We start from the raw sequence: 14,119 nt of genomic DNA, 5'->3' as shown, positions 1-14,119 counted from the left end.
ACATGCTTGGCAGCCACTACTGTGGTCGATCGATCTGGATTCCAGAGGAATTGTAGGATGTCTATTTGCCTTAGTGTGCCTGCTGGCGTTAATTGACCTCCCCTGTTATTCCTCACGCCCCTTGGAAGCTCTTTGGCGAGCGTTCCTTCCCACGTGATCACTCTGTTTGGATAGGTGGGCTTGGTGAAAATGGTGGGTCTTGAGTGATTACGAGATACTGGTGTCTTTTTGGCTGCATGTGGTTCAGGCCCCGACAGCTTTGTCGTTGTTTGCCAGGAATTCTCTCTATGGCCCCCGGGCTATTTTAGCCCTTCTCGCATTCTGCTCGCGTCTTCTGACCCTCTGTGGGAGGGGGGGGTGGAAGCTCTATTGAACCTGTTGATGATCTCCTCTATGTGTTATCTCGGGTGGGGGGGTGTCACTTACATATGCCATGGGTGTCATGATGCCTACCCCCGGGCATCAGGACCAAGGCCCTCAGCTCCGGGAGCAGGCATCCAGACATTTGTTTAAACCTCAGCAGCCCCGGCTAGGGGCTGTCTGGGTTCAGTCCTGGCGCCTTAGGCGCCAGGCTCACCATAGAAATCAGTCCTGGCGCCATAGGCGCCAGGCTCATAGACTTTACTTACATGATGCAGACCATGCTGCAAAAGAGTCCAAGCCTACATGAGGCCTGGATGGGACTATTTTGTTACAGGGACTATTTTGTTACAGGGACTATTTTTTACTCGGGCGTGGCTCTAGGGAACTTCTTACCTGGAACTACTTTGGAGGCTATTTAAACCACACCCGAACAGTAGCACATGCTTCGCGTTATTCTGCATCCAGCAGCGTGACGCTCACCGTGCCTGCAGCCAGCATCCAGTCTTCTGCCACGCCCGCGTGCCTGCAGCCAGCATCCAGTATTCTGCCACGCCCGCCTCGAATCCGGAGCTCCTAGAATAAAGAAGTAAAGGACAAGGTTAGAAAACTAACTTATTTCAAATTCCTCACCTAATTCCGGAACCATTTAATCTCCGGACCTGGAAATTACATCAGTCCTGCACGCGTAGCATCGCCAGCTCCAGCACGGCGCCATACTCACCAGTTCCCACAGCATCTTTCGATCTGGCACTGTCTCCATCATTTCTTCGCCGTAATCCGGCACCTAGGGGACACAAGAAAAAACAAGGTGAGCCAAGGGAATCAACAAATACAACCTCTTACCACCAGCGGTATTATTCCATAACTCTCCACATTTTCATATGCCGCATCTGTAAAGAGGGAGAAAAACAACACGTTAACGCATGCAATAGTTACCGGACAGCGTTGGGTAACACAGACTCTTACCTGAACGCCAGCAGCAGCTACGAGACCACCTTCTCACGAACTCAGTTCCAACTTAAGGAAGGAAGGGGACAAGAGTGAACATCGGGCACATTGAACTCTTTGAACTTGATACTTACCAATCCCGCCAGGGACTAGTCAATACTTACCGGAACTCTCCCAACACCTTCAAACCAGTGAAGTAACTGGTATCTACGCGCCCCTGCAAGACACGCAGGATGGCGAGCTCATCTTTTATGAACATAAGGTGAGGTTACTAAGGGGATATCAAAGGTGATTAGTGGGGGAGAGCAAGAACAGTTGGGAGGCCATCACTAAAACCCACAGGTGGTTAATCTCTGTCTCCACTTGCAGGAAAATACTTCTTCGGGTCCAGCAGACAAGCCTAGGAGGGCCAGTCCAGACAGTCCTCTCTCTGCACTACGCATCACGTTGAAGGAGACCGCAGCTGTCTGGGTCCGATCGACACCCCTGTGGGGTCCAGGTGAGCGTAACAATGGGCTCCTACACGCTGCACATGTTAATTGGAGAGTTCTGGGGGGTAGCTATCTTGATTTACAAGTTTCGCCCTTTTTTAATTCTCTCTCTTCCTTCACCGATGGCTGAGGAAGGGCATTCATGGGCTGTGTGTCTCCTTCTTTCTTTTGGTAGACGTGGGTGGGGACCGTCAGATGTTTTGCCAGCCGGGTCTGTCGCTGCGGTCCCTCGTCGCTCGTCGCTGTGACCTCGCAGGGGGACCAGGCTTGCAGTGTCTTTCCATTTCTCCCTCCTCCCCCTCAGCCTCTGCACATTGCCGGCACCCTTCCGCTGCAGGGAAACCGCGTGAGCCGCGGTAACAGCCTGCTATTCTTACTGCTTCTCTTCAATGTTGATCTGAGGCTCGCGCGGGTCCTTCGGAGGGTCCACGAGGCTCCTCCATCCATGCATCGGGGTGTTCCTCCTACTCGCTGTCCTCGAGAGTTCTTGGTCGCCATTTTGCAGGCTTCTGTCCCCTGGCCCCCGCAGTCGAGCCCTCCTTCCGTACTTCTCGAACGGCTGCGAGAAGCGGTGCAGTGTACTCCGCTGGGGTTCACATGTTTTCCAGGATACTTTCCACTTTAAATAGATCTCCCTGTCATGCACAGGATTGGAATATAAAGGATCAAGCTGGGTGCTTGCGATGGTCACATCTGCTTCACATCACGGCTGGCCACGTCCGATGCCTGCTAACTTCAAATGAGCTCTAATGGTCTGCATCCTGGTGTGAGAGTGCATTTGTTACGTCAGTGCTGCCTCTGAAGCACTGGTTTTCGGCGATGTTCCTATGCCCTGGGGAAGGAATTACACTTCCAGAAGGAGAATCAAAATCACCATGATCCCACAGGAGAAAATTGATCCACACCAACAGTCGCAGAAAAACAGCGACATTGGAGAGTCCCAATCCTTGACAGAAATAGGGAGAACTTTAAAAGCAGCCCTTTTGATCACAAGATCCCTAAACAACCACGCTGGTGATATTCAGTATCTGGTGGCAGACCATGACCTTGATATCCTTTTTCTTACAGAAACCTGGATCAAAGACAACAGTGGCCCGGCGATAAACCTAGCAGTACCTCCAGGTTATGTTATTTCTGTAGAAATAGTGAACAAGGCACAGGAGGAGGAGTAGCAATAATTGCAAAAAACAAACTGGGACAGTTCATGTCACCAATTTCTTGCCAAGGCTGTCAAATATTTCTAGTCAAGATGGTCTCAGACCCCAATATATGTATAAATGTTGTCCTAATCTGTAGACCACCAGTAGTAATGCCAAATTTAATGAAGGAATTGCTCAGATTCCTACCACCTTAGAGGGCCCAAGCCGACAGACCTTGTTCCTGGGGGACCTGAACCAATGCAAGGGTGATAAATCAGACAAAGGAGCCATCGATCTAGAGAAAGTCCTACATAACAAACTTTCAGGTTATGAATAATGAACACACAATGGATAAAAACCATGTGTTAGAGTGGGTGACAACCAGAAAGCTAAAAATCGGCATAAGCCAGACCAGACACCATCTGATCTGGCCACTATATTGTTGAGATTTATATATCTTGCCACCAAAAGGATACTCTAAACCCTAGAACCCTCCTAAAGTAGTAACAAGCCATAATTTCAAAAGGGTTGATTCCAGGGAAATAGCATTTTATATTAACACCATCATGGCGGAGACAACAGACCTAGACTCAGCTGAACATCTAGTTGCCTCTTTCAAAGACAACTTTACATTGATGCACGAGAAAATAGCTCCTACCTGAACAAGACTAGTCATAGATAACTCAGACAATAATAAATTGTTTACTCCTGACCTCAGTATATTAAAAAAGGAAAAGCGTAGACTACAGTCAGTTCTAGAAAGTTCTTTGAGACTCTTAGGCTCCTTGAAAAACCAAACGCACTTCAAGTCTCCTTTCGGCACACCAACCAAGGCGCCGTAGCAGTACAGATGGCACTTGAAGCCAAAATCAAAAAAACATCTAGACCAATTAAATTGAGGATCTCCGAGCATAAGTCCAGAATTAGGACTCGTACTTTTTCTTCACCTCTAGTTGCTCACTTTGTCGAATATCAACACGACTGTGAGAACTTATATTGGTGGTGTCTAGAAAGAGTCATGGGACCAGACCACTATGCCATAGCCACCAAACTGTCCCGACGTGAACAATGGTGGATATTTAACACACAAAGTCACACACTGGGTTTGAATGCCCAGGAAGAATGGCATGCGCTATTCAATTAAACTTTTTGATGCCACAGAAGCCTTGGGACCTTTGGTTTTTTTGGTTTTGTGGCTCTTTGGTTTTTTGGTCTTTTGGTTTTCTGGTCCTCACTGCTTTATCATCATTATCATGTCTTGGGCACTTTATTGTGTTAGATTCAGGGACCATATGGTGTTCCTGGCCAATGACCGTGGCCATGTAGTTTTCGAACATTGTCCACCACACATTCACAACCAAGTGCTTATTTGTGAGGCCGCTGGTCTTGGTCTAGTTTTGTTGAGGTCTGCATATGCCCATCGGTATTGTTAGGCCACAGCCATGTCAACCTTGACACGCCCCCTTGTGCCACCGGCCGGGATGCACCATTAGTTTGGGTGCTCCTTTTTTGCCATTTTTGCTTGTGACTGCAGCATGCTTTTGGATAAAATATCTTGGCACTATAGTATGTGATTGCTGTCCATCTCACCTTTTCAGTAATGTGTCTCCTTACTAGGCCTCAGCCCCTGGCTTAGATTTGTTTTTTGTTTTGTTGAACCACGTGCTATGTCACGTGACATATGTCCATCGGCGCTTTTTCGGCTGCAGTCCTTTACCTAGTTTCATTCACATCGTGCGACGTGTCACGTTACATTAGATATGCCTTTCGGTGCATCTGACACACTCGGGTCGGGACGCATGAGACGTCAGACTCGATATGCCTTCCAGGTTTCCGTCCTTGGTCTAGCTTTAGTTACATTGCGTGACGCGTTGCGTGACAGACACACCTCCCTGTGCATTTGGCACACCCGGGTCGAGACTCATGAGACGTCAGACCCGACACGCCCCCCCCATCGTATTTAACTCAAGACGTACGCCTACACAGGAAGTCCGGTGTTCTCCGACTTCCTGTGTTACTGTGTTAACGGCGTGTTTTGTGGAGGTAAGCAATCTGTATCAGCTATTTAGACTTACATTTTCTCTCTTTTCCATCTAATCCGCTTTTGTATATAGTTAGTTCGTTATTGCCTTTTACTTGCTTTAGTGTTGAGGATATGTAGGGTTGTTTAAAAGGTCATCCTTTGATAACAAGTGGACATAACAGATGCACTTTATTGTGCTTGGACTAGTCTTAACTTGGTGCTTTAAGATCATTTTGACCGCGCCATTCTTTTTAACTTTAGATAGTCCAGCGATGCAATTTTATGTTCATTGTGGAGGTAAACGATTTGCATTAGCCAGCCGGACCAAACCTCCTTTTCTCGTCTTTTACAAAGTCGGTCTGCTATTGCGCCTTACTCGCTACTGTGTTGAGATTCTGCAGTGTTGTTACAAAGGATATACGACATGAGAAATACACTTACCTGTGCATGGACCTGCCTTAGTTCAGCGCCTTATGATCATTATGATCGCGCCATTCGTATTGACCTCAAATGGTTCAGTGATGTTACTTTATGTACATTATATTTTAGGCACAGTAAACGACTTACTAGATTTCTGTGTCTTTCATTACTTTATAGACTTGGCTTAGTCTTGAATGACACCCTGAGGTTTACCTTTTTAGGAACCTACTGAATTCCTGAACCGCTTTTGTACCCGAGGCCGTACCACAGAGTACCCTATTGGCAGATCCTAGTTAGATTGAAGGTGAGCACAATGATGTTCCAAGTGACTTGTGCATGAATACACCGAGAACATTTCGGGTGATTTTGATTTGAAAATTATTGTTTCATGCACGCTTCTCCTTGGGTGCAGGGTCTTTTTCTTACCTTATTTATTTTTCATATATTTTATTTTTTACTTTTGGTCAAAAAATCTTTTTCCTTGGGTTTTGCACGTCTATCTTAACACAGAGCGGAGTTTGACCCTTCTTTTGGCTCCTTTTATTTCACTGAAGTTCTATTTCAGAGAAATTCAATGACCACATGTGGCCATTAGTTTTCATTATATATTTTTTATTACAGATCAAATTCATTTGAGATCTGTCTCTGGTGTGGCCGGACTGCTATTTCCTGGACTCCTTGTCAAGCTTCCAGGCCAACCCCCAAAGGTTTTGAGATCATGGTAATTAGATTTTCTCCCCCAAGTCACTTTGCATGTCCTGATTTAGCGATGTGGGACCGGTTCCCCTTTTGGGGTCCTCAGATCACTTGTTTTTATGTATAAGAATTACGTATGAATTGTTGAATTGTTTACATGTGTGCTTTTTCTTTTTCTATTTTAGGCTTTATTATTATCTCTGTTTAGAGATATTACTTTTAGTATAAAGGTTTTTTTTAATGTGTAACATCTGTGTACGTGTACCAAAGACACAGGTGAATTTTCAAGAATGTATGTACGCGAATGCCACGTCCTGAAGAAGATGGACATCATCTGCAATTCAGTTAGATGTGTTTTCCATCGAAACTACTTTTTCCATGGTGCCATGCTCACTATACTGTTCTTATGTATCTGTCAATTTATGCATGCCTCCTCAGTAGTCGACGTATAGCATCCCATTTCAGACTTTTTAGAGTATGTGTTTAGTATTGTGAGGTTCTCTAGTTTCTTGTTTTTCAAACTATTGAACTGCTATATTTGGAAATGATTAACCTTTTTTCCTGCCATTTGCCATAGTAGGATTTAACCGGTTTATGAATTTATCTTTAAATCATGCAGACTTGTTCAGTTGACCAGGATTTTCCCACTCGAGAGATTCCCTTCTCCCGAATGAGTTAAATCACCTGGCACTGACTTAAGTATATTCGGGGATGATTGTGACTTCCCCTCAGCTTGTGATTTGGATGTGAGTTTCCAGCAGTCTCTCCTTGAAACTAGCACTTTCTTCACACTATGCACTTTATTTGTGTTATATAGTTGTATGTTAGATATTTACTCTTATTCATGTATGAGCCTTAAACTATTTAATAACTATTTTAACATTTCAAACTAAATAAAGAAATGTATTTCCCCAAAAAATTTTTGATTCATGTGCAGTGATCTGAGGGTTTGATTGAGGGACCGTTCCGACATTGCTGGTGGGATTGAGCTCTTTTGAGTGTACTTGTTTGCACATCCGCTGGCCTGACTTTTGTTCTTTATTCCCTTAGCAGCACAGCACCCCACTCAAACAAGAAATTGTCCATCCTATCGAGACGATTGCCGAGATCTTTTTATATGTGAAGATGCTATACAGTTTGGTGAGCCACTCGGTTCTAGATGGAGTGGCTTTACTTTCCCACTTCTGAGCCAGAGCTACCTGCCCGGCTCTTAGCATGGCTTCTACTACTCTAGGAAAGTTGGGAGTTTCGTCGCCAGGTGAGGGAACACCAAGCAAGAGGTCAATTGGGTGCATTTTCAGGAAGAAGCCAACCATGTCTTTAATCCAGCTCAACAATTCAGCCTAGTAAATTTGTACGGACGGACAGGCCCACCACATATGGTGCCATGTTCCCTGTTGGTCGCATTCCCTAAGGCAAAGAAGTGAGACCCCTGCAAACATTTTAGACAACCGAGCAGGGGGAACGTGCCATGCATGCAACATTTTGAAGTTATGTTCCATCGCAGACTTATAGAGGGACCCATCCAACATCAGTTTACATATTGTGCCCCAGGTTTCCTCTTATTTATTTATTTATTTATTTGCATTTATAAAGCGCACAGAACTGCCCTGGGGCATCGTGGCGCTGTTACAGCAGACTTAGTCATGAACACAAGCATAGGAATGTGTTTACAGATGTAAACCGAGTTACCGAGTACATTTCACATTGGTAATAAACATTGAGCTTAGAGGTTATGCTATGCTGTGGTTACAATGCAAGCATGAGAGTGCATGTGGAAGACTTTAGCGGAATAGGAGGGTTTTGAGGTTTTTACGGAAGGTATGGTATGATTTTTCGTTCCTTAGTGAGGTAGGTAAGGAGTTCCAGTTTTTAGGTGCGAGGTGTTGGAAGCTGGTTCCTCCCGCCCTGGATCTTTGAAACGTGGGGACATCAATCATGTTGGTGCGGTGAGCTCTGGTGGGTCTGATGGAGGCTTTCGGTGTGATTCTTTCTGCGAGATAGGGTGGGGCATCCAGGGATAGGCATCTATGTGTGATGGTCATGGCTTTGAAAAGTATGCGTTCCTTCACGGGTAGCCAGTGGGCATCTTTCCTTGCTTGCGAGATGTGTTCTCTTTTTGGAATGGACAGTGCTGCCCGGAGCGCATTGTTTTGCGTGATTTGGAGTTTTTTTAGGTTGTGGGCGGAGGTGCCTAGGAACAGGGCATTACAGTAGTCTAGTTTTGTACCTATAGTGGCTCTGGCGATGGACAGGCAATTTTTGGCGGAGAGAAAAGGCTTGACAGCATTTATCATCTTGGTGGTAAGTGCCGAGGAAGAGGCTATGGCGTTGACCTGGCGAGACATAGATAGTGAGGCATCTAGGTGAACGCCTAAGGTTTTAACAGTCTTGGAGACTGAGATGGTGGAGTTGTCGATGTTGAAGGATTTGTATTGGGGGGGGAGTTTGTTGAGAATTTCATTGGTCCCTACTATGAGGATTTCGGTTTTGTCCCCGTTTAGGCAGAGGCCGTTGGCCGCCATCCAGGTTTGGATGGCTGTGTAGATTTTGGTTAATGCTGTCGCATCTTCTTCGTAGGTCCCAGTTAGAGGGAGTAGTACCTGCGTATCGTCTGCGTAGTTGGTATACGCTATGTTACGACAGTCGAGGTCATTGAAGAGAGGAAGGGTGAATATATTGTAGAGAGTGGGGGCGGTGCAGGAGCCTTGTGGGACGCCGCAGTGGATGGTGGTAGGGGTTGCCGAGGCAGTGTCTGAGAAGACTTTCATGAGTCTGCCATTTAGGAATGAGGCCACCCATGCAATGGCTTCCGGGGAGAAGTGTGCTTCATTTTTTAGGTGCATGCCTAGGATATCGTGGTTGACAAGGTCAAAGGCGGCAGATAGATCCAGTAGGAGAAGGAGTGCCGGTTTGCCTTTATCCATAGTGTCAGCAAGCTGTATTTTCAGATCAAGTAGGGCTGACTCAGTTCCGTGACCTGGTCGGAAGCCTGACTGTCTTTTTCCTAGGATATGGTTGGTTTCGAGATAATCCTGGATTTGTGTGTAGGCCATTTTATCCAGTATCTTGAGCAGGAAAGGCACAGTGGTGATGGGCCTGTAGTTGGTAGCTACTTCAGGGTCGAGGGTGGTTTTTTTTAGAAGCGGGCGCACCCAGGCTTCTTTTAGACTGTCAGGGACAGTGTTGGTTTTGAAAGAGGCATTAATGAATGATTTAAGGAAAGGGGCGAGTGTTTCAGTGCAGTCTTTGATCAGGCTGGCGGGGCAGGGGTCTCCTTTACAATTGGATGGTTTGATCTTGTTCATTATCTCAATAACTTCGTGTTCTGTGACTTCCCTGAATTTGAACGGGGTAGTGGGGGCTTTGGTGGATGTGGTTCCCGAACTAGGGGTGGGCATGTGGCTCGTGGTGGTGGGAGATTTGAGGTGCAGTGATAGGTTTTTGTGGTGCTCCTTAATTTTTGTTTGTAGGAGTTCAATTTTATTTAACAAGGCAGATTGTATGGAGTTGCACCAGATTTGGTCTTTAACAATGTCTTGTGATTTGGTGGCCGGTGTGGTGAGTTCGTTTAAAATGGCGAAGAGTTCTTTGGATTCGGAGCTTGCATTAGCAATTCTATCATTATAAGAGACTGATTTAGCTGTGATTATGGCTTTTTTGTATTGGGCAGTGATTTTTTTGTAGGAGGATAGGGTGGCTGGGGAAGGCGATTTCTGCCAGGAGTTTAGAGCTTTTCTTTTCTGTGAGCGGAGTTCTTTGAGTTCAGTGGAGAACCAGGTATTTGAGTGTTTGATAGTTTTGGCTTTTTTGGTCTGCAAGGGGGCAATGGCGTCAATGGCGGTGCTTATGGTGCTCTTGTAGATATCTGCTAATTCTGACGGGTCAGATGACTTGAGGTCTGTGGAGAGGATGTGAAGGTGGGGTGTAATTTTATCTTTAGTGAGATTTTTTACACATCTTGCCAGTGCTGGGGGGATGGGGTTAGGTTTGTTTGTGTTAGATACAGCTTCAATCTCCTCACCCACCTTTTCCACCCAGAAGCGTTTGAAATTCTGTCTTCCTTCCAAGTCTGCCGTAAACAGGGATCTATAGATTCTGGAGAGCGCTCCCCTCCTGTTGGTGGACTCTGCTATAATCCTCTCAAATGGGGTAAGGGGTTGGGAGAGCCCACAACACCACTTGGGGTCAGTCATAATGCCATTGATGCGCAGGTATTCAAATATTGAGAGTGGGGTTGGGTCCATGGCTTCTACTAGTGTTTCATAATCAATTAAGCTTTTATTTCTGAAGAGCTGCGCCGCTCTCTCAAGGCCCATTTCCGACCATTGTTGTCTGTTGCAAAGCCCTACCTTACCCCAAGTCAAGTGGTGTGCCCCACAGTGAGCTCAGGGGTGGAAGGCCAGCTGGAGAGGAGCAAATTAGCCCGGTTACGTTTCCACAGTTCCCAGAGGACCGCTAATGTGGGATGGGATCGGAGATGGGGGGAGGGGGGATATCTTTGGTTGGGGACCACAGGAGGTCTCTCACCTTCGTGGGGTATGTGTGTGTGTGAGGGTCCTCTATGTATGTCCAGTAGGTGCCCATGTCATTCCTCAGGTTCTCCATGATCACACGGAGTTGTGCTGCTTTCTAGTACAACCTAAAGTCAGGGAGGCCAAATCCTCCTAGGTCCCTAGGGAGGGTCCGAGTGGCGTACTAAACTCTCTACTTTTTCCCCTTCCAGATAAACTGTTGGACCATGCTCTGGAGTGTCGAACGGGGAGAGCCGAGAAAAGATACAGGAGACGGGAGAGAATGTTCATTTTGACCGACACCATTCAGCCAAGCCAGGATAAGGTAAGTGGGCTCCAACGCTGGAGATCAGATTTGATCCTTCCCAGGATTGGGGCATAGTTGAGGGAGAAGAGGGCGCAGAGGAATTTCAGGTCCCTGTGGAGTACGACGCCCAGATACAGGGTGGATTCACCTTCCACTCTCATACCACTAATAATCGTTTTCTTACCAACCATATCCTGACCCTCTCCTCCCATGGGCATTACACTTGACTTGGACAGATTTATTTTCAGGCCCGAGAATCTGCCAAAGGTTCAAATTTGTGATAGGAGGCGCGGGAGGGATTTCGGTAGGTCCGTCAGATAGCAGAGAATGTCGTCGGCAAATAGTGATAATTTAGTTTATATATTTAGATTGTTTCTAGATTTAAAAAGGCACAGTAAATAAAGTTTATTAATGAAAAAATCTAAGTGACAAAGAAACTTGACGAGCTTTGCTGAAGAATCGTTTCATTTCATACCAGTGAGGATGAAGCCTATGAAGGTAAAATATCTACAGTTAATGGGGAATTCAAGCCTTAAAACAACATCTACACACCAGCAACAAACTGACACATATTTGAAAGATTCAAAATTGGCATTCACTTTCATACTGGACAAACTTCAAATGTGTTGTTTATTACCTATTCGGACATGGTCATCCACATTTCCGGCAAATACAGCTTCATAATCTTCAGGTCTTTTCAGGTTTGGTGGTTTATCCCCTGGATCAGATCCAAATTCCTCTTTAAACCTTTTCTTATTGCTCACATCCATTTTTCTACCTTTTGTTTCTATGAGGGTAATGAGTATCTGTACAACCCGCAAGGCAGACTCCCGAAAAGGCACCACCATCAATACCTATAATGAGAAAAAGAAAATGGCATCCTCAGGAGCAGTGCAACTTTCAGATTGCTATTCTAACTTTAGTTTGTTAACATTTTACAAGCAGTAATAGAACTCAGATTTTAAAAAGTAAGGTTTACATTTGCAGCTACCAATTCTGTGCCTGAATTTGCAAGCCTTGGACCTGATTGCAATAGCATGGGAACTACTGCAGTAAAACGATGGGACATGTCAAAGCTATTCTTTTATCTGGGAGTTACAGCTCTCCCCTGACCCAATGTATGACTCCAGCTAGGATAATGTGAAGCATGGGTTTCCACCAAGTTACTGCTGACTCCTACAATGGAAATGAGACCAGCCAGACTTCATTAATAGGAGGGGAGTGCGATGGCCATAAAGTACAGTTAATTAACTCACAGATCACTGCCCCCACAACATATTTACTGAAAAAATATATTCTTTTGTGCAAAGCATCAGGAAATACACACATTACAAAAATAGACAAGATTATTATAAAAACAGTAATGGTCTCACAACAGATCCAAAGCTGGGGTGTGAAATTGACTTTACTTACCTTTTGTAACTTTCTAGACCCAGCACACACTATCTTACCATAGGGTGCTGGAGGGGTTACCTAGAATCCCCTTTGTCTAGCTTCTCATGTAACAATTTGATGTTACCCTTCCCTCACTGAATGACTGGTGGCAATGGTTTAGTTTTTACTACCATTATGGGATTTTACTGCAGGCTGCGTTCACGTGGTTTCTTTTTTCGCCATTTCTTTGTGCAAAGGTCCTTCTTGAGATGTACTCTGTAGGCCAAACCAGGGTTAGTCCCTTTGTTCGGTGTGTCTTTGGTGGGATTCACGAGTGGGTGTCTGGGGTAGGCAGGAAGTGAGGGAGGTGCCAGAAACTCCTGGTGCTTAGTCTCCTGGGAGACCCAAATGTACTCTGTGGTGATTGGCCGGCTGACTGTCCGGCAAGTACAGCCACCCTGCTGGGTGACTGACAGCTAGGTTGGAATTAATGGGAGAGAACTGAATAAAAGGCGAGGCTTTTGGCTTGGAAGGCAGAGACGACCACTGGGCGGAGGAAACAAAGAAGAACTTGAAGAGGACGCCTGCTGCAATTCCAGGACCATTGGTTTGCCCGGTGAAGCCCTGCTGCTGTGCTCAGACTCCAAGTTTGCATAGGCAGAGAAGTCACTGCAAGGACGACTTCTCCCTTTGAGTTAATGGGACCAATAAACTCCAAAATAAGCCACCTGGACATTCTCTCGGAGCTGGTTGCCTTTCCACAGAGTTGCTGCTGGAAACCGAAATGCCAGGGAGAGGAACACCAGATGGTGTGCATTGCTTTTCAGTTGGCCAAGAGCTCCAGGAAGATCCTCCGGACTCCCAGGAAGCAGGACTGACCGAGCCTGAGCACCCTCAACAGAGTGCCAGACCCAAGAAGCAAGGAAAGTCCATCTCGACAGCTAGGAACCGCAGTGTTGCTATTTGCGGTAGACGCATGGAGCTGAAACACTGAACAGCCACTGAATTTGAAGTTTGGCGGTTGCAAGTTTTGACCATGCCATTGCAGTGCAGGAGTCCCCCGACGTCCTCCCTCTTGTCCCCACGACTGAGGCCCATGAACAGTGAGATCTGCAGAGCTGCTCAGGAACAGAAGTCATCTGCTGCATCTTTTCTTCAATTCAAAGGTACTGTACAGTCTAAGAGAATGTACCCCTTGCTGTAGAGTTGCTTGCATCTTCTACTACTGACAAGTCTTAAGGCTTGTGGTTCTACATTGATTCATCTTTTTCTTTAAAGATTTCTAAAACATTGTGCAAATGCTTCATTTTACTTACCTGCAAAGATGTGTTTCAGCTCATATAGACTTTTTCCCACTGACTTTGGCTTAGCCCGTTTTACTGAATGACTCTTATTGAGGGGATCTGAAAGTATTTGCCTGCTTAAGAATATTTGTGGTCGCTTGTATGTTCTAATAACCTTTTCCCTTTGACTTACTCTCAAACACTTCTAAATGCAAACAGCGATATATTAATGTCAACATCACCCTAGCTATTGAAGTCACCTGTGGGTGCAGGTTCTGCTGTATGCCATCCCAAATGGGCATTTACTGATTTAGAAACTCAGAGTGTGTATTGTTTTGAAGTATATTTGTGTGGTGTTTACAGTGCTCCCTTCTGAAGGCTTACATTAACTGACTGCTAAATAAATTAATAATTGTTTTATCACGCAACCCTGTGTGTAAGTGTGTGCTTGAATACTTGTCACTGTGAACCTCTGTGTAACTCCCCTACAGCTCACATTGACCCCTCTTGAGATCAGCCTGGCTACTCGCCCATACTACCAACCTGTGAAGTACAGACTTA

At 45.6% G+C, this 14,119-nt stretch overlaps 1 protein-coding gene across 1 annotated transcript in view; it reads right to left on the bottom strand.

Moving 5' to 3' along the window:
* The window catches only part of UTP25 (UTP25 small subunit processome component), a 379,991-nt gene that overhangs the window by 238,510 nt on the left and 127,362 nt on the right, over positions 1-14,119 (bottom strand). Inside the window, exon 7 of the mRNA XM_069608503.1 lies at positions 11,539-11,755. Coding sequence (XP_069464604.1) covers positions 11,539-11,755 — 217 coding nt within the window. The remainder of the gene's footprint in view (positions 1-11,538; positions 11,756-14,119) is intronic.

This window comes from Ambystoma mexicanum, chromosome 4q (genome assembly GCF_040938575.1).
Source record: "Ambystoma mexicanum isolate Mex_15411 chromosome 4q, UKY_AmexF1_1, whole genome shotgun sequence".
Classification (NCBI taxonomy): Eukaryota; Metazoa; Chordata; class Amphibia; order Caudata; family Ambystomatidae; genus Ambystoma; species Ambystoma mexicanum.
This window is presented reverse-complemented; position numbering and strand designations above follow the sequence as displayed.